General features: G+C 45.0%; 1 protein-coding gene and 1 long non-coding RNA gene across 15 annotated transcripts in view; one reads left to right on the top strand and one right to left on the bottom strand.

The window, feature by feature from the left end:
• The window catches only part of LOC106506547, a 443,286-nt gene extending 426,072 nt beyond the window's left edge, over window positions 1–17,214 (top strand). The window contains exons 5-7 of one of the 2 annotated variants that reach the window (XR_002339519.1): window positions 8,982–9,163; window positions 12,374–13,319; window positions 15,911–17,214. This is a non-coding gene — a long non-coding RNA (uncharacterized LOC106506547). Of the gene's footprint in view, window positions 1–8,981; window positions 11,817–12,373; window positions 13,320–15,910 lie in introns of those variants that run through there. The other variant, XR_002339518.1, reaches the window with a different exon arrangement.
• EBF1 (early B-cell factor 1) overlaps window positions 1,107–19,528 on the bottom strand; it is a 395,190-nt gene continuing 376,768 nt past the window's right edge. For 5 of the 13 annotated variants that reach the window (XM_021076598.1, XM_021076599.1, XM_021076597.1 and 2 more), the window contains 5 exons: window positions 19,356–19,421; window positions 18,211–18,388; window positions 17,379–17,558; window positions 13,365–13,559; window positions 12,944–13,032 (listed from right to left, as the gene is read on the bottom strand). In XM_021076598.1, coding sequence (XP_020932257.1) covers window positions 12,965–13,032; window positions 13,365–13,559; window positions 17,379–17,558; window positions 18,211–18,388; window positions 19,356–19,421 — 687 coding nt within the window. In that variant the 3' untranslated portion in view covers window positions 12,944–12,964. Of the gene's footprint in view, window positions 4,302–12,943; window positions 13,033–13,364; window positions 13,560–17,378; window positions 17,559–18,210; window positions 18,389–19,355; window positions 19,422–19,528 lie in introns of those variants that run through there. The other 8 variants (XM_021076601.1, XM_021076600.1, XM_003359836.4 and 5 more) reach the window with 4 other exon arrangements.

Genomic DNA, 19,528 nt, shown 5'->3' with positions numbered 1-19,528 from the left:
CTAGGCCTTAAGGAAAGTAGAAACCAGCAGGGGTGTGGCTGACTATTTGATTCTGTGAAGTACTATGACATGACCGTCTCATACTAAACATTCTAGACTAACTTTGAATATAGATTTAGCTTGTCTGAGATTGAGAGTTTCCTGAGGGCAGAGGCTTCTTGTGCATTTTTTTAATCTTCTGTATTTCATACAGAATTCCAAAAATATATATTGAATGACCGAATGAATCAACATAGATTTCTTTATAAGAAAAGGATGGTAGCTTCTCTACGTATTATCACAATCTTTCATTACCTCAGATTAGGCTCTAGACCTGAGCAAAATGCCCAACGCAAATGATCACGATGATGGTTGTAGAACAGCCTATCAGCTCTGGCTGTCAAGTTTCTGTTGATCTACGGCCTCTTTTCTGAATTTGCAAGGCATTGTTCCAAGCTACAAGCATCATTAACCTTATCATGTTCAGTAACTACAAAAGTAGGGAAAGCATTGAACATGGAGTATTGTACAGGAGTATGTACCTCTTGGGTGTTTGTGGAATGTTTGACTCTGGATAAATTTGGTTTTATCCAAGAGGAAAAGTGTCTTATCCACATGTGATTTAAAACTATAGATCATAGAAGGGTCTGTGTTCACACAGGCCGCCTCATCAATGAGCCAGGGCCTGTAATTAATTGACCAGAAGGCTCAGTGGGATTAATTAGCAGCTGTATGCGAAGAGCTTGATTCAGACTTGCAGCACGGAGGATGGCTTTCCAGAGTGGCCAGGTCCTGGATTCACAATTGGGTCATTTCAGGAGGATCTAATTGCTTGCCTAGGGAGATCCTTTGGAGCTCTTGGCTTCTCCTTGGGCCATTATGGGCACTGCGTGCCTACCTGCTGCCAGCAGAGGGCAGCAAAATGCTGTGTGTGTTCGATTTGCATCCCAGATGAGCAAATCCCCAAGGATCCACTAAGAGGGAAAGTGGGTGTCCCAGGATTACTCTCCCTGCCTTTCTCTGGGTGTCACCAGTGGTCTGAGTAATTGTAAACACAGACTTTTTACATTATGTGGGACAGGGGCTCATCCGAAATAGAGAAATGAATACACAACTAGGAGCTGCCATCACAGACAGGAAGTAACTTTAATTAAATATTGTGAAAGTTGAAAAGTTTTTACAGCTTGAATTTTTGCAAAAAAAAAAAATTATAACAATCTCTACAGTAGTTAGGTTCTCTAACAATTGAACTGTACAGTGTGTGTCTATTCCAAAAGTTTGATAAGAAGGTGAAAGGTTAGACTTAGAGATGACTTTGTTAAGCTGCATCCTTGTACAATGTGAGGCCAGGGCATGTTATGCAATCCAGTCATCCAGAAGCTGTATTTTTCCCCCAAAACCAAAATCTTAGTTGAATTCTCTATTTTCGTCTTAAAGCCATATTCTGTATTTAGGGGAACATATTTACTTGTAAAAGTTTTGTGTAGAAGAAAGAGGGTCCGAGGGTCAGAACGTCTTTTCATCTAATCAATATAAATAGAGGCAACAAAACACAAATGATACACATTTTAAAGGCTCTTTGGACTTTCAAGATAAGTTCTAACCACTACGCATGGCTGACTATGGGTGGCGTCTGTTGTCAGGGTCTGAGCCGGATACCTCACCGGCTGACCGGTCCTTCACAAACAGTTAAGGGGCTCACCAGACAAAATATGGCTTTAAATTGTACACATCTTCAGGCCAGCGCTTACCACACGAATTCAGACAACCTTTCTGAGTACCGAGAAGCAATGCGTCCACCTTGCTTACATTTTCCAGTTTTATTATTATTCATCATTATTATTATTTCTCACCAAGAAAAATCAGCTTTCCTCCCCTCCCTTCCCTCCCGCAAACCCCTCCCCCCACCCGCCCCAACCCATAAAAATCCACTCTGACAGTCTAGTGAAAACCATTGCAAAATCCATAGGGGGGCATGCACAGTTGCAGCATTGTTGTAAATTTCTTGCTCTACTAGAAAAGTTACATTGTCTTAAGGTAACAAAACAGTTCTTTTGTGCTTTTCGATTTCTTTTTTTTTCTTTTTTTTTTTTTTCTTTTTTCTTAGAATGTGAGTGATGACTGACAGTTCTGGTGCACAGTTACAATGTACAAGTGAAATGAATATGATTTGCATTGTTAAGGCATCCAATCTGCTGGTTTATATTTATGTGAAAGACAGAGGAAATATACAAGCAGACTTAGGAAAGAAAGTATGTTCACTGATTTCTATGAAGTTTCTCCTCGGAATTTAATGCACAAAATGCGTCACTCCAAAGGGAGAGGTTCCATGCATATTAATAGAGTAAAACAGCATTAGGGTTGTTTTTTTTTGTTTGTTTTTTGTTTTTTTTCTGTAAGCTTCCAAAGCAAAGGATACATTTTTTTTAAATCTACGGAACTAAATGCTACAAGAATAATATGCTACTATTTTTTTGCCATATATTGGAAAAAACTTCTTAACTTACAAATAATACAAAAATAGACAATGGCTTTTGGATGAAAATTAAAAAATGAAGCATGGTTTAAAACAATACTAAAAATAACTATAAATGAAATGTTTAAAAATCACATTGAAACAGCTAATACAACTATAGGTGACCAAACCAATACGCACTTTTCACATAGCAAACATACACAATAAAATAAATTGGGAGTCGGAGGAAAAGAAGGAAGGGGAAAGCAATGTACAAATTCCAAAGATAAATACATTATTTATATGGATATCTTACAAAATCCCCTTTAAAACAAAAAGCCTTTTAATTAACTTTGCAAGTATGTGCAAGCTAAAGGTAGTGAGCTTTTTTTTCTTTGCAAAATATGCAGTAAAATCTTTTTTGTGTGTGATATTGAAAAACTGTCTTAAGACATTAAAATGTATAAATAGAACCACAACTTTGGCAAAAAATCACAAAAAATCTACAGTATTTATAACTACATACAAAAACACAACAGCAAAGAAAAAAATACCAGGCAAATGCATCCTCAGAGCTTTGCTGCATCTCTGCTATTAATTCCTATTTTTAAGAACACTTCCCGGATAATGAGAGCAAAAATTCCCATCGAACAGAAAACTATGTTTCGGAGGTCTTAACCTTCTCCTTTCTCCCAGTTTCCTTTTATTCTTAATTCCAAAGCACTTAACCTGTCGTTTTAATCTACTATGTTACAAATGGTTAAGGGTCGACTGATAGAGGCGCTGTCTCGAATGGGTCATCTGAAATACCTGTCACGTTCCTTTTGTCAGCTTTTGAGGATTGGTATGAAGTCCGCAGTTAGAATGAGTAAACTTTAAACTTGTCAATGGCGACGTGTAAGTGGGATTTTGGCTTGATAACTGGAGGGCATATGTGGAATTCTGTGCCTGACCCTGTTCCATGAAGTCTCAAAGGAGATCCTCACAAATGTGTGTGCCACCAAGCTCTCAAGAGGCCACCGGCTTCAGAAGAAGTTGACATAAGCAAGAGAGAGAGTGATATCAGGTTTAAATATGCAGTTGTAACATCTGTCTAGAGGCACTGGATTTTTGAGCAGAAGGGGAACTGTGATCACTTACATCACTTTTTAACTTTCCAGGCTGCATTTATTTACACAGTTACTTAAGACAACAATACAAAAGAGATAAATAAGCTTGCACTGCTAAGGGATGGCGTGTTAAGTTAGATACTGGAAATGCACTGTCCGAGTAACTACCACTTGATATGCTTTAAGGCGCAAAAGCCGACCCTTAGTTTTCTAAAAAATCTAACTGGCATTCCTATTCTGTCCCATACAAGCTTTTTTTTTCTTTTTTCTTTTTTTTTCTTTTTTTTAACTTTTTTGTAAATATCACCACTTCATTCTCCTTTTACACAGCTTTAAAAACATCATAAATTAAAACATGGAGTCTTATTTATAGTGTCCCTTGTATACAGCTTTACGGTTTATAAAAGACAAATGATTGCAGTTAAGCTTAAAAAAAAAAAAAAAAAAAAAAGAAAAGGAAAAGTGGATTTGCTTTTATCAACACGGAATAAATATATCCCCCCAAGGACTCGGGAGGTACAACTGTAACCAACACCCTGCATTCGCAGATCCCTTCCAATTTCAGTATTTGCAAGGTCGGTGATAATGTTTGTTTAAAAATCTGCAGTTATTGTGATTCCTCTTAAAAAGGCCTGAGTTAAAAGTTCCACTCTGGGACTTGTATCAGATTACTCTCTGTAGCAGAATCCAACCTTTTCATTAATAAAATTCTTCAAGGCAATTCTTTCACATGGGAGGAACAATCATGCCAGATATCGCTGTGGAAAGAGAAGACAAGAGTCAATGGTTTTCCATCCAGACTTCTCATTGAAAGAGGAAAAAAAAACAAAACAAAAAACAAAAAAGATGAGGACAGAAACACCCACACCCCACTATGTTGGTTGAATGTCAGCCACAAATGTGCTCTCTCATTTTCCTTGGAATAAGTTTTGGTTACAAGAGCTACATGCAAGTTATTAAGAATGAGAACATATTAGAGAATGAATGTGTCTTTAACAGAACAGAAAATCCTAAACATCCCTCCAAATCTGATTTCAATTTTCAAACCTAACTGTAAAGTCACATAGTTTGAATACTGCTGGGAAAGTTGTGGCCTCAAAACTTGCAAAATAGAATTTTCAATTTATCACTCTTGTATATTCCCCCTCCCTTTCACTTCCAAAAAAATAAACCAAAATAACAACAACAACAACAAAAAACCAAAAAACTTGGTCCTCCCTAACTGCCAGCAATTTCTACAAAAAATGTGTGGCTCTGCCTGTGCTCTGTATTAGCACGAGGACCAGAGCAGTGGTCTGAGTGCCTCTATCTTGGCCCGGGAGAAGGAGGCCTCAGCTCCAGGAGGCACTGTTCCCTGGGCACAGTCAGGTGGGAGAAAGTACAGAGGATAAAGAGGCAGGATGGCTTCTTTTTGAAATTTATTTTTTTTTATAGTTGGATCCTACTTTTTTTAATATAAACTTTATTGGAGTATAGTTGACTTACAAAGTTGTGTTTTAGTTTCAGGTGTGCAACAAAGTAAATCATTATACAGATACCTATATCCATGCCTTTTCAGATTCTTTGCCCATAGAGGCTATTACACAATTCTGAGTGGATTACCCTGTGCTACGTTATAGGTCCTTGTTACCTATCTATTCTCTGTGTAGTAGTGTGTATATGTCAGTCCATCCTTCTAATTTATCCTTCCTCCCACCCAGCCCACGTTCCCCCTTTGGTAACCATAAATCTGGTTTCAGAATCTTTGAGTCTGTTTTGTAAGTTCTTTTGTATCATTTTTATTAGATGCCACGCATTCATGATCTCACATGCTATTTGTCTTTCTCTGACTTGCTTCACTTGGTGTGATCATTTCTAGCGCCCATACCACTGTGTCACTCAAGGTTTCTGCAACAGTCTGACCAAGTCCATAGAAAAATGTAGCTTAGAAAAGCTGAAGGGAGATTCTAGCAAAAGGGAAGGCTGCATGGGCTCATCAAAAACCTTGCAAAGTGTTTAGTTAGGAGGCCACACACAGTTGTATTTAGAAGAGCATGGAATCCCACAAGCCAGCATTCCACCTCTGGCTTTTCTGCTTGCAGCGTGTGTCCTCCAGAGGTAGTTGCTTGTTTCTTTGAATCTCTCTGCTGGCCTCAGCTAGAAAATACAGCGTATCAGTATTTGCAGGGACAGTGATATTGCTAGGGTTGTTGGTGATTTAAATACAACAAGCCACATGAAGTGCTTGGCCTCCATCAACTCCTGGTAAAGATCTCAGGGAGGGGAGCTGCTATTATTTGTAACCCATCCCTTCTGCTGCTAAATTGGCTGTGTGACTGTGACCTGGTGTCCACGGCTTAATTCTCTGGGCTGTGGTTCCTCACATCAACCAGGTGCTGGAACTTCACACGATGGGGAAAAGACGTAAAGGGATGAGTGCAGGAAAAGTAAAACAAACAGTGTGGTGACTTTAAGATGTGTAGAGAGGGGACAATGCTCATCATTGGAAGCAGGAGGCAGCCATTTTTGGCTCCCAGCGATGACTTAGCAGCCTGTCAGGCAGGGAGAGAGAGCCATTGCTTTCTTTTTGTTGGCAATTCTAATTTTAAATTAATGTCATTGTCAGTGGTGGCTGCACCTAGGAAGTGACCCTTTAAATTTCCCAACTCTCATGTCTGCAAGAATGTGCCTTATTTTTTAAAGCCAAGCTACCACACGTCCTGCAGTAGACACAGGAAGGCCAGGTGAGACTCTGAGCCCTGGGGGCCCTATATCCCTTTGATTCCCCTCCCCCACCCCTTACATTTTTGATTCAATTTTTTTTTTTTTAAGTATTTTGCCAAACACTTTTTCCGTTAATTCTTAAACCCATCTGTATTCACAGGGAAATTTAATCCACATGTTTCTGATTCATTTACACGTAAATCATCCAAATGTTGTTTTGCAAGAGCCGTTTTGCAGTCCAAAAGCTCCTGGAGTCTTTTTCATAAGCCCTCATAAGCCATTTTTCTTAGAAACAGGAAGTGTTTCTTGCCAAATGCAGGCCCACTTAAACCCCCAAAGATTTGGGATCCGTTGGAAAGGCAGTCCCCCTAAGGTTTGAGTGAGCCCTAGATGCAACTGAAATGCCGAGCTGGGTATTTCAAATGAAGCCTGGAGAATTCAAGATGCTGTAGCCCAAAGGGAAGGGAAGGGAGGGGGCTTTGCTGCGTGACAGCTCAGCAGAGCTCTGCCTCCCTTAGGGTCTTTTCCTTCAGGCTGGAGGTGGGTCCAGGCACCTTTACTAAAGGCAGGCCTTTCAGGGAAATTTTGAACCTCGGGCAAAAGAAGCCTGTCTCCTTATGCCTTCCACCAAAATCTACTCTAGGTGCCTGGCATTAAAGCCTCCCCACCCTGCCCCCACCTCCCCCATAGCATAGCCCAGGTAGTGGCAACATGATGCAAAGCAAAGGAGGAAACTGAAGACTCCCTGCTCATGTGGTCAGTGAGCCTAACCAACATTTATCACTTGGACTCTCAGAAACAGCAGGATTTCTTTTCTTTTTATTCTAGATGACTAGAAATTTTAAGAAAAGATCTACTCGGTGTTCCAATACCGGAATAATGGGTTAGATCAATTAGACTAAACTTCCACAAGGGCCACATTAAAGGTTGCAGAGCAAAACTAACGAATATGCTGCCAGCCCAGAGCTAACAGTGCTGCCTGGTCTGCAGCACAGGGATGGCAAACTCCAGGCTGGGATCCATCATACGTGGGCAAGGTGCCCTCTGTGGGGCCTGAGGTCTCGGCCAAGGTCTGCCTTCTGCAGGTGCGGAGTACTCTCCATGCCCCCCGGCCCCAATGCTGACTGCTCATACCCACCACATCTTCCAAATTCTTCCGAGATGGTGGGGAAGGAGATTTTTTAAAAGATTCAATAGACCGGTTTATTAGCCTATGTTAGCAAAAAGTTAAAATTAAAACCAAACAAACATCTTTAAGGGTAGCTTTGGTGCTGCCACTTTCCTATCTTTCCTTCTTGGCCTCAGACTTCTCAGAGGCTCTAATGGAAGCCAGGGACTCCCTCTCCAGAAGGAGAATTAGACCCAGAATTTTGCACATACCATCAGGGAGTTTCAGCTCCCTAAATCCCATCTGCCACTTCCTAAACCCTTACTGATGAGTAAATGTGGGGAAGGGCACCCCATTTATAGCCTGTGAATTTAGGCACTTCTGGAGAGACCTTTTAATAAAGAAAGCTCATGGCATGACTGCAGAACAATCTTAGAAGCTGTTTTTCTTGTATCTGTGCTGTAATCCTCAAGCTTACTTATGTGAGTGAGAGGGATGGGTGTCTGAGGTTTAGAATGTTCCAGAAACCCCACTGGCACATGGACCTACCCAAGCAGGGCCCAATAAGATTTCCATGAGACACAGCACTCTCCAGAGTGACGTGTGCCAAGCCATCACAAGGTATCACAAGACTGGGGTGGCTCTGCCATGTCCGTGGCAGCTGGGTAATCGCGTTCTCTGACAGAAGGTCAGAGAACTACTGGCTTGAGAGGCAACACAGTTTTTGATTTGATAAGAACAAAGACAAGATGGGAAGTCTGGCAGAGCTTGGGAGAGTTTGGCGCGAGAGGGTGGAATGTGGTTGTCCTCGAACCACCACATGTGTCAGAATTAGGAGCTAATCAGGAACAGAATGAGGGGAAGAGTTTGCACAAATGGGATGAGTGCATCTAGAAGGAGACAGTTGCTTGAGATCTGCTACTGGACTGTGAAGGGTTGGGTGGGGCCGTCCAGCCTGATCTTCAAGGTGGAGGAAGGAAAAAAACCACGATGTGGGTACAGTTTTTGTGAAATCACTGTGGCCGTGTGTTTTTAATTCTTCCCTGCAGAGGCTGGGACATGGTTGGAGTTTAAAATCACCACATTGGGGGCAGTTCCAATGGCCTGGTGACAGCATTCTTTGGGCTGCCTCTCTCTTGATTAATGAAGTCTTTGAGGCCTGAAATTGCATAGAATTCATGCTGTAGGGGACACAGATTCAGGAGGGAAAGGATGTCTCCAGGACAACAGCTGAGCATACAAGGTGGCTCAAGTGTTTGCCTCTGAAAACAGACATCCTTAGGGAGCCTCAGGTCAGGACGGATCAATGATGTCATCTCAAGAAGAATGGAAGAAGACTTTTACCTTTGAATCCAAAGTATGTCTGCGCTTTTACCTTTGAATCCAAAATACGTCTGCATTTTTCCAAAGTTTTTCATGAGATGGTCATTGGTCTTATTCGGAAAAGGGTTCTGTGGGCAAACACGTCTAGAGAACTAAATGGGAGTCTTTTTGTTTAACTGTAGGATGTCTCAGCTGCAGAGCCTTCAGTAAACTTACATGCCTTGTGACTCAAGACAGTGATGCAGTAGCACCATTTCCTAAGTTTGACCATAACGTTTTCTTTCTTTCTTTTTTTTTTTAACAGAACATCCTCTATGAGACTCCAGAAGTGCTGAGATAGAGTTGCCTTGTCCTAAAGATAAAGCTCTCAGATATATGGTAAACTGTCTAAGGTTTCACCTCCCTGGGAGAGAAAACCAGTCGGAATCACAGTAGGAACTGTGGATTTTTCAACGTATGTAAAGAAACGGAGCTTCTGACTCCCAGGTAAGGATTTCCTTGTTCAACCTTCTTGGCACCTGCGCTCCAGGAGGCCGAGCGGCTTACTGGCCACTGCGTAGGACTCTGGCACAGGCTGTCCTCCATCCTTCTGCTTAAAATGCCCCTCCGCCATCTCCCTGTGCCCTTCATCCAAGGTCCAGTTCAAAGTCAGCCTTCTCCATGAGGCCCTTGTGAATTCTCCCTCATCTTACCCTTCCCTCAACTCCCAGAGCTAGGTGCCCAGCCTCTCCCAGACAGATCTGCTTTCTTTCCTGAGGTGCTGTGCTTCCTCCAACATAGGAAACAATTTTAAGGTCAGGATTTTCTGGTCCACGTGGGTCCAACCCGTGGTTTGAATACAGCCATTTAGGGTAGCACAGGGGCTTTCATAGTGGTCTGCCTTGGATTGAACCCTAGCCCCCCCACCCTTGTCTGCTAGATGTGTAACTCGGGATGAGGCATCCTGGCTCTGCCTCAGTTTCTACATCTGTAAAGTGGGGACAATAAACAGCCAACATCTAACAGTGGTTGGGAGGAGCACACCTGACAGCACAAAAGCCAGGCTGGGAAAAAGCCCTGCTTCCCATGTTAGTGGCCGTGACCATCGTCACCACCATCACATGAGACCGCAGTGCGTATCTGGTGGGGAATAAACATGCAAGCAGTCACCAGAGGAAGCAGAGAAAGGGCTGCTGGGGAAAGGGGCCTCTCAGGAGTTGGCTTTAAAAAAAAAAAGAATGATGGACAATTAGCAGAGTGGTAGTTGGAGGTAAATAGACCTTTAAAACACTTAAACAGCCTAAATGTGTCACCTCTCATCTTGTTTATATGGTCAATTTGCTTAACCAACTCTTCCTTCGTCACTCTCCCTGTCTTAATGATCACAACTCTGAAGGAGGTGGGGCCAGATGAAGCAGGAGTTACTGTAACAATGAAAAGGAGGAGGAGGAATAGCAACACTTCAGAGATTCTCACCCTGGATTCTGTAACCCACCTGTGTCCTTTTCTTTACAGAAGTGGAATTTAGAAAGCTGAAGATGCGCTATCACTTTAGTCATGGGTCTAAGAGCCCACTGTCAGAATGTCACTTTTCTCAAAGGAGAATCCGGGTCCCCAAGCAAGAACCCTCTGAAAAAAATGGTGCAATGCACCCAAGGCTGCAGGCATGGTGTGCGGAGGGCAGATGTGCCGTCCTAAGCACAAGCCCTGCCTGGGGAGTCCATGGGGGGAGTGGAGGGAGCAGGAGGAAGGACAGCTGCCAGGAAGCTGTGTGTTGGTTAATGTGATTTTCATTCCTTTACTCATACCTCCTCCACTGCTACTTCTCAAAAACTAGGGATATTTGGCACATGACAGTATTGGAAAAACAAAAAAGCCACCAGAAAGAATCTCCTGGACACATGATCAACCAGAAGGAAAGGGCAGTGTTGGCCACAGTAGCAAATCCAGCAGAAAGCACCTGAGCTACACCCCAAATCCTCCCCTTCGTGAGCTGTGCATTAGAAATGTCATAGAGAGTGGAGACATGGCTGCTCATCAGGACAGCAGACTTGGGTTAGAAACATCCTGGTGTGGGGGCAGGGGGACAACAGCACAAACTTTCTACATGTCCCTGTCTTGACACCATTTCATTATTTAAGTGTAAACACACGCACACCTACAACACCAAAGGTTCCTTAAATCCAGGAGATTCTAAAATTGGCGCTGATTCCCTATTTTCAGTCCCTTCCTGCTGCTGCTTCCTTGGTCCACAGGACACACAAAAAACACTTGGCCTCACAGAAGGGCTGCCCACTTCAGTCCCTGGCTAGCCGGTGATAGAGTTTCCCACACTTCCAGAGCCGAGGGCCTTTTCCTCTCAAGCACCACCCCTCCACGGTTGATTACAAACCCCGCTAGACCGTCTTCCTGACGTCAAGTCTGTGTTTAACAAGGGCTGTGATTGACAGCCCAGGAATGGGAGGTGTCTGCTTTCCATATGTTTTATCCTTATTTAAGCCCATTATAAGTTATGTGCGCTTAAGCATTATATCCTTAGTTTGCCAGCTGAAGGTGTACGAGGGTAACAAAGCATTATTTTTAGCCGAAAAAGAGACTTGCATGAATGGGTGGCTCCCTTTGTGGGGTGGGCATTTTCCTGTCATGCATAATGTTGCCTGAAATGCAGTTCCACAGCCTGATTAGCTTCCTCTTCCCTCTAAGAAGGTGGCTTTGCCAGTGCATGTTTCAGGGAGTGGCACTGGCACTGACCTTGGCTGTGCTGGGCAGACTGGCCAGCAGGTTTCTGAGGAAGGTGCTGCAGTGCCCTCATGGAGTCAGAAAGGCAGAGTGAGGAAGGCACTCAGGTTCAGGAGCCACACAGATTTGATTCAGTTTTGGCTCCATCCTCTCTAGATATGTGACCTTGAGCAAACTGGGGGGCCTTAATTTCCCCATTATATAATGGGAACAGTACCCACCTCACAGGGGCTTTGAGAGAAAGCATTTAAGTTTAGGGTCCTGTACAGAAAACATGTATGTAAGTATATGGAAATAGGCATAAGCTGGAGTTCGCATTGTGGCTCAGCAAAAATGAATCCTACTAGTATCCATGAGGATGCATGTTGTACCCCTGGGCTCGCTCAGTGGGTTAAGGATCTGGCATTGCTGTGAGCAGTGGTGTAGGTTGCAGACCTGGCTCAGATCTTGGCATTGCTATGGCTGTGGCTGTGGCTGTAGCTGTAGCTGGCGGCTGTGGCTGTAGCTGTAGCTGGCAGCTACGGCTTCAATTCAGCCCCTAGCCTGGGAAACTCCATATGTTGTGGGAGTGGCCCTAAAAAGACCAAAGGGGAAAAAAAAAAGAAAAAAAAGAAATAAACATAAGAAACAGGGCAGCCTGACTGAGCCCTCTTGACTTCCATGGCTGACACCATCAGTGAAGATGGGCAAGCTGGCCACTGAACGAAGGCTCCATAGGGCACTGGGCAGGCTAGGGATTAGGGCATAGATCCTGCAGGGTGTAGATTCATCTCCACTGTTTCTGGCCATGCCTATGGGCAGGTATTTCCTCTCTTTATGCCTCAGTCCTACCATCTGTACAATGGAGATGATAAGCATCCTCATGTCTCATCGGGAAGCTGTGAGGATTAACCGAGATAAAGCAGGCTCAGTGTTTAGCATTGGTCAGTGCTCAAGGAATGGCGGCTGATGATTTTATTGATCTAACTTCCCTGCCAGGGGCCTGAGGAATCCTGGATGCATCCTGTTTACCCCATCGGAGGAATAATGTGCTCGAGAGATGGAAAGAGGAGATGAAGTTTTGAGCCTGAGTTTGAAGCCAGCCTCTGCCACACACCCCTGTCGGAAGTCAGGCAGCGCCATGACCTCCTCCCTGACCTTCCGCTTTCTTATCTGTAAAGTAGGGGCTCAGAGTACCTATCACACAGCCCCGCTCTGGGGAAGGAAGGAGGTGGTGTGGGTCAGCACAACACAGGGGCCGGCACATGAGAAAATCATGAGAAATGGTGGACCCATTTTAAAAGGCTGTATTTTTTCCTCAATGAATAGAAAGGTCACCTCGAATCTTGGTGACTATATTAATTCCCATCCATATTCCATGATGGAGATGAAATCAAATAATTTTAACATGAACTAGTCTTCTAGTGGCCCCTTGGGGTTTCTGGTTCCCAAGGAGAAAATCTTAGGTCCTGGGTCTAAGATGCTATAACTCAAGGGCTGTGGTTGGGCCCTCTCACCCCCTGCCTTCCACCTCCCCACACATGTCCACACCGACACAGGCAACAGGAAGGGAAGGCTGAGTGACCTACTTCAGGAGAAGGTCAGTCCCGGGAAGGACCCTGCAGTGGAGAACTTGCTAGAGTCCATAAAAGACTGGTCTGATTATGGCCACCACAGGGAATGAGAGAAGAAAGAGAAACGACGGCTTTAGTAAGTGGAAACAGTATTCTCAAGCAAATCCCGGGCCGGAGCAAAATTGCTGGGGTTGGAAAGAGGACTGCTCGGGCCACTCCAGCAGAGGAGAGATGCAATGAGCTAGGGGCCCAGGCGTCAGGGCCACAAGAGCAAACACAATGGAACGGACGAGATGCGGGCGAACAGAAGCAGGCAGGCCCACGGCTGATCCCCTCGCCACAGCGACGCATCTGCTTCATGCCCTGGGAGGGTGAGTCAGGGCATCTGGTTGGCCCGGGCGGAACCTGGGGCTTACCTTGCAGGCTGTTCCCGTTGGTGCTGGTGCAGGTGGGAGGCGGGGAGGTTTGGGGTCTGACGACAGGCGCAAAAGCACTCTTCTGTTTCACGGCTGAGACCATGTTGGCTGGTGAAAAGGAGAAGATGCCAGAGGAGCTGCTGCAGTTGGAGGGGAGGCTTGTGGAGGAGGCCATGGTGGGGCTGGATGGCACGACTGAGAGGGGCAATGGGAAAGGAGAAATCAGCACCTCTCCTGGCATCCTGACTCAAGGCAGCTTGGCCCTGACCCTAGCCCCCACCTGCTCAAGCCACCCTTCTGGCACCAGCCTTCCCTGAACTCTCAGGATCCTATTTGCTTTCATCATTTGATACTGCGCAAGTATTTCCTTTTATTTGGTGGTCATCTTCTATGTGTTTGTTGTGGGCCAACTATGTGCCAGAGAGTGTGCTAGGATATCCCAGGCCAGAAAACAGAAGTGCTCTTATACAGGATAGAGTAGCACACAATAGCCTCAAAGGTGAGCATGGCCAACTCTGGGGAGGCAGGGAAGGGAAACCCAAGAAGGCTTCATGGAGGAGGTGTCAGGGGAAGCATTCCAGGTAGGGTCTAAGCTAAGGTTCTAACAAAGGGGCTGGGGATACAAGAGGCAGGAAGAGCCAGTCCAAGAGGGCGTGGGCACCAGTGGAAGAGTGTTGTGAGCAAGAAGGGTATGCAGAAGGCAACACCAGGACCCCACCTTGAGGCAATGGCAGATGGCGATGCGTATGTGTCCCTTGCCTCCCCATGAAGCTACAGCTTCCTTAAGGCCCTGACTATATCTTAATGCTCCAGAGCATGGAGAAAGGAAGGTAGGAGGCTGGCTGGATCAACAGTCCGCCACCTGCAACATGGGTGGATAACGAGGAACAAGTCAGAGTTCCCAGTTCTCTCTCTCCCCGCCTCGGAGCTGTTCAACGTAGATGTATGTGAATTTTAAGCAGCAGCAGGATCCAGGACCGAGGCTTTATGTACATACTCACAGTCAGTGGGGTGGGGATGTGGATTATCAATGATGGGAGATCTTTGGCGGGTCAGAGAGTGAGAAAACCTAGCTGCTGGGGGATATGAAAGCGTTTGGTCGATACACGTTCTCTACCAACCATAGTTCTTTCCATCTGGCCTTTCTTCTTTTGCTAGTTGCCAACAACCTCAGGTCACTTTAGGAGACAGAGATTTTGCACACATGAACGCCCTCTCCACTCACAACTGGTACTGTTACACACTCACCTTCCATTTCTTCATCTCCCAGGGAAAAGTATGACTCCTGTCCAATGGTTGTCAGGCACCTAATTCAAACTCTAGGCACTTCCTCCTTTACTGTATTATTTTTCACATTACGTCATAGACATGATATACCGCTTCTCGCATCTTCTTCATCTATGTCATTGCCTCGCAAGCTTAGGTTGGGATCTCTTACCTCCTCTTTACACCTGAGCCAACCACCAGGCAAGCGGAGACTCAGACAAGAGTTCCGTGACTTTGCCCCAGGGCCACTGCTGGAAGGTGGTGAGGCCAGGAACCAAACCCCAGTTCAGTGCTCTTTGCAAAAGGCTATCCTGCAAAGGAAACCGATCGCCTGGAGAGAGGCCCCTTCCCTTGAGCACCCCAAAGTCCAAACTGCTGATGGGGTGGCCTCCTCCTCAGCCTACTGGCTTTGGAAAGTTAGGGAAGTGGTTATCACATGGGTCACAGGCAGCAACTACCAACCGGGGGAAATGAGCCTTTGTAATCAGCCCTCAGCACTACACAATCCAAAAGCACTAAATGCTTTATGGAGCAGAACACCCAGCCGCCATCCTCAGAATTTTCACAAACATTTTCTAAACTGTACTTTTTCTTTTAATGAGACCAGCATTTTTATACATCTCTTAGGATTTGTAAATGTGAAAATACGCTCAATAATAACACCCATTTAAATTGCAAAACTCCTGCACTAGAGGTTTGATTTTTAAATATTCGTAGATTTGAAATCCTGCTGGTTCACTGAGGAAGGCAATTAATCTCCTTGGCAAATGCGATCATTATGTGTATTTAGAGGTGGGGCGTTTGAGGGGGGTGGTTAACAGAGGAAGAGGTGAAATATAGTCAAGCAGTCCCATTTGTTATAACATTATTAGTTATCGGCCACCACACCAGAAAGTGTGTTCACCAGTGGAATGTCTTATTTTATTTTTTATTCTGTTTGGGATTTTTCAACATGAGTGGTTTATGAATAATTAAATGTTATGGAGGCAAAAATTCAAATGAGCTGGGCTTTGTGTTTATTGTTGTATTTGCATTTATGCAGATAAAACCGTCCCATCTGAGAGCCTATTTGAGAATTTAATACTATATTTGTGAGCACTGAGGAAATCAATTAATGGAAATTAAATGTTCAAAGTTTCGCAGTCTGACAGATGCAATCTCAGGGCTGGGTGTCTGCAAGGGCTTGGAAAGACAGAGCAATCCAGGTCCCTAAATTGAATTGCTACCATATAGCAATTAGGTTATTGATTTAATTAAGAATCCCACCTTTTAATTTTCAGGTCATGATTGAAACATTTTCTGATTGAGTGGAAGAGAGAACCCTGAAATGATCTGCGAAACCATCTTTCGATGAATCAAAATCTAATGGGAAACTGGCCCCAAACACAGAGGCTTGAGCAGATAAGATGTAATGTATGCAGATTATGAGGACTTTTAAATGTTCAACGAGCTGTTGATTCCAAACAGATCAAGTAGAAATATAGAGATTTTAGCACATTCCGAGCCTGAAAAATTCTCCCAGAGAGCAAATGGCCCTAAGTCTTATTTTCAGAAATAACTTCTCTCAGGGGCCAAGAACGATCTTTCCTCTTTCAAAGGACTAGCACACTCCACATTTCCACTATCAGAGAAAGCATCAATTTTAGTATTGTTTTTAGCCAAGACTCTCATTTTAAAAATCACAGCCATGCTTTCATTCAACACCGCCACTCCTATCACTCCACAAAAGTCTGAGAGTTTGCACACGTTATACACCAGAAGAGCCACCCACACTATCCGAGATGAACTTGGTTTTCTCTAAAAATCCTCAGAAGGCGATCAAGAGACTGTGGAGACATAGCCCGTAACGTTTTACATGTAAAGATGCCAGTTCCCTGAGCTTCTTGAAAACACCGTCTAAATGCTGCACCCCAGATCCTTTAAGCTCACTTCTTTAAGGCAGGGACAAGGCACCGAACCACATTTCTTGCGTATGTGTGTACACATCTTGTACATGTCTGTCTTTCATCTTGCCAAATTTGGGGAAAAAAAATAAAGTTTGTTTTTTGATTTGCTAAGTTGTGTTTTTTCTTTGGACACACCAAACACAAAGGGGGAAAAAAAATCCCAAGCATTAAAAAAAAAATAATAAAGGAGTCGAATTTCTAAAGGGAAAGATTTTAAGTTTTAGATAGTTGTGAGTATGCTATATACTACCAGCAGTACTTGATAGTATCATTCCATCATTATGATTATTACTAAGATTTAGAGAATGCATTTCCCCTGGGCCAGGTGTCAGGACAAGCTCCTGACATGCTTCACTGTATCAGTCTCACAACTGTGTGTGTGGGGGGGGGGGGGGTGGGGGCGGTTAGGGTTGCTGGTTCCTTCCCCATTTTACAGATCTGAAAACTGAGGTTTGGAGAAGAGATGAATTTGCCCAGGGCCTCGAGTCAGTAACTGGTAGAAGAAAGAGTCAAAGCCAGCTCCATATGACTGGAAGCTTGGGTTCTTGCAATAATATCATACTACTCTTTGGGTTATAGCCAAGTTTTCTTAGGATGCAGGGGGAGGAAAGTGAGCAAGGAAGAGGACACAGCTTCCTGCTGGAGACAAGGCTGCCTTTGGTAGCATTCCCTGGGTCCCTTCCAGGCAGGACAGTGGAGGGGGTTGGCCCCTCAGGCTGGGGACACCTGTACAGTGGGCCCCATAGCATGGCGCCCAGTTCTTGGAGCAGAAACATGCAGAAACACAGGATATTCTACTCACTGGCATAGGGCGAGTTGGCAGCTGAGCCATTGAGGAAGGTCGGGGAGCCGCCCAGATTGGACATGGCTGCGGTGCCATATCCGTTCATGCTTGTGGTGACCGAGTTGTAGTTGGTCTGCTGGGGGGTGGTGCTCGGCACGTACCCATGCGGTGATACGCTGCTTGAGTTGCGGGTAAAACCTGAGGGGTGGGGACAAAACCAGGGATGAGGGTGGTGCTCGGCTGGGTGGCAGGTCCGGGAGGCTTGGGGAAAGGGAGGTCTCTGTTTCTCGCCCCCTTCCTGCATCCCAGAGGGAAGGGGCCAGGTGATTCATGGGGGTGGGTTGGCGGTGCTAGCTGCGTGATTAAAATGGGAAGCGATCAAAAGACACATTTCTTGGGAGATCATAAATACTTAGCAGGGCCATGAGAGGTGGCAATGCAGGACCTATAAATTATCATTTTGGAGCAGAAATAAATCCCAATCTAAGAAAATCACCCTGGAGGTAACAGGTTCCTATCCTGGGCGAGGATTTTGTGATTTGGCTCCTCGAGACTTTAATTCCAACCCTCTTTGTAATCTGTCATCCATGGTTTACAGTGAGAAGTCCAACGGAGAGGCGGCTAAAGGCATGCCTCCTTTCTAGCTCCTCCACCAGATTAGCAGCCATGAGGGCTAGCGCCAGAATTCTACAATATTTGATACATACTCAGGAGGAATCTCCCCTCTGGGAGGGGAGAAAAAAAAAAAAACATTAAAAAATAAACATCGTTTTGTGCCAAATAAATGGGGTGGAGTAGCCTGACCCTGGGAAGGGGCTGGAAATGGAAAGGAGAAGGGCAGGCTCCTGACCCTGATTGGTGGCCTGCGACGCCTCGGAGACATTCACGGCCAGTTGTCCACTGAACGAATTCACGCCCATCATCCCCGCGTGGACGGAGGTGTTGGTGAGGGCGGGGAGCTGGCTGTGGTTGCGGGGCACACTGTACAGGGCCTCTGCGATGTCAGCCGCTCGCTTCAGAATAATCTCCTGAAAAACGAACAGGCACATCCTCATTAACTGTCCCCGTCACGTCCCCAGCAGCGCCATCTTCCAGTTGTTCACCGCGGGCAGTGTTCATGCTCCCAGCGGTTAACTGCACTAACTTCTGCTACCTTCTCAGCAAACCTGTGTTCACTCTCATCCTCATCATGCCTGTATCACAGAGGAGGCAACTGAGGCGCCGAGAGGCGGAGACCTCACTTAAGGATGCCTCCCTATTTAAGGACAGGGCTGGGCTGCATTACTCTGTTGGACTTTGAAAGTCCGATAAGTTAGCCAGTCCTTCCTATTGCCTCACAGTACAGGAGAGCAACCCAGGGCTTCCATTCCCCACCAATAACAGAGGATTCTGGGGTCACATGCACACGCAAGCATGCATGCACACACACCCCCCCTGCAACTCCCCTCCTCTGATGACGTTAAGGGCACGCTTATGTGACCACCTGTGTCCCTGAGTATTGGTGGGACCGTGTCTCTTGGATATTGATTCAAGTGGCACAGGAAAGGAAGGAATGATTGCTCAGACTCATCGTTTCCTGGGCAAGTTGAATCATACACATGGAATTGCTTTATGAAACAGAAGCAGACAATATTCTGGCCTCACTCTACTCTTTAGGAGAAAAAATTAACCCCCTCCCCTTTTTCCTCCTGAAGTTTTTTTGAAAATCTGAGAGGAATAAAATAAAGCACCAGTCCCTCTCTTCTTCAGTTAGGAAGTACACTCCCACAGATTTGTTTTAAATAAAGTGCCTTTTCTCATAAGGAAAATAATTCTCTACAAAAGGCAATAGAAGATTTGCAGAAGAAGAACCGAATAGCCTTGCAACAGGTTATGTCTGCATGACTCACACTCTGAACTCATGCAAGGGTTTTCTACTTTGCGTAGTTTGTCATTATAGTAAGGACTCTGAGAGCTTCAGTTGACTGTGGAAGGTTCGAGACCCAGTGCACTCACCTGGTTGTTGTGGGGCATCCCATACAGCGCTTCCACCAGATCCGCAGCCCTTTTGAGTATCACTTCCTGTCCAGGAGAAAAGCAGATACAATCCTCTGAGGAACGGCAGGATGTTGTCTTTTCACACAATCGCGTTCCAGTTTCCTCTGGCCATGCTTTGCCCACACACCACC

The sequence above is a fragment of the Sus scrofa genome, chromosome 16, assembly GCF_000003025.6.
Source record: "Sus scrofa isolate TJ Tabasco breed Duroc chromosome 16, Sscrofa11.1, whole genome shotgun sequence".
Lineage (NCBI taxonomy): Eukaryota > Metazoa > Chordata > Mammalia > Artiodactyla > Suidae > Sus > Sus scrofa.
This window is presented reverse-complemented; position numbering and strand designations above follow the sequence as displayed.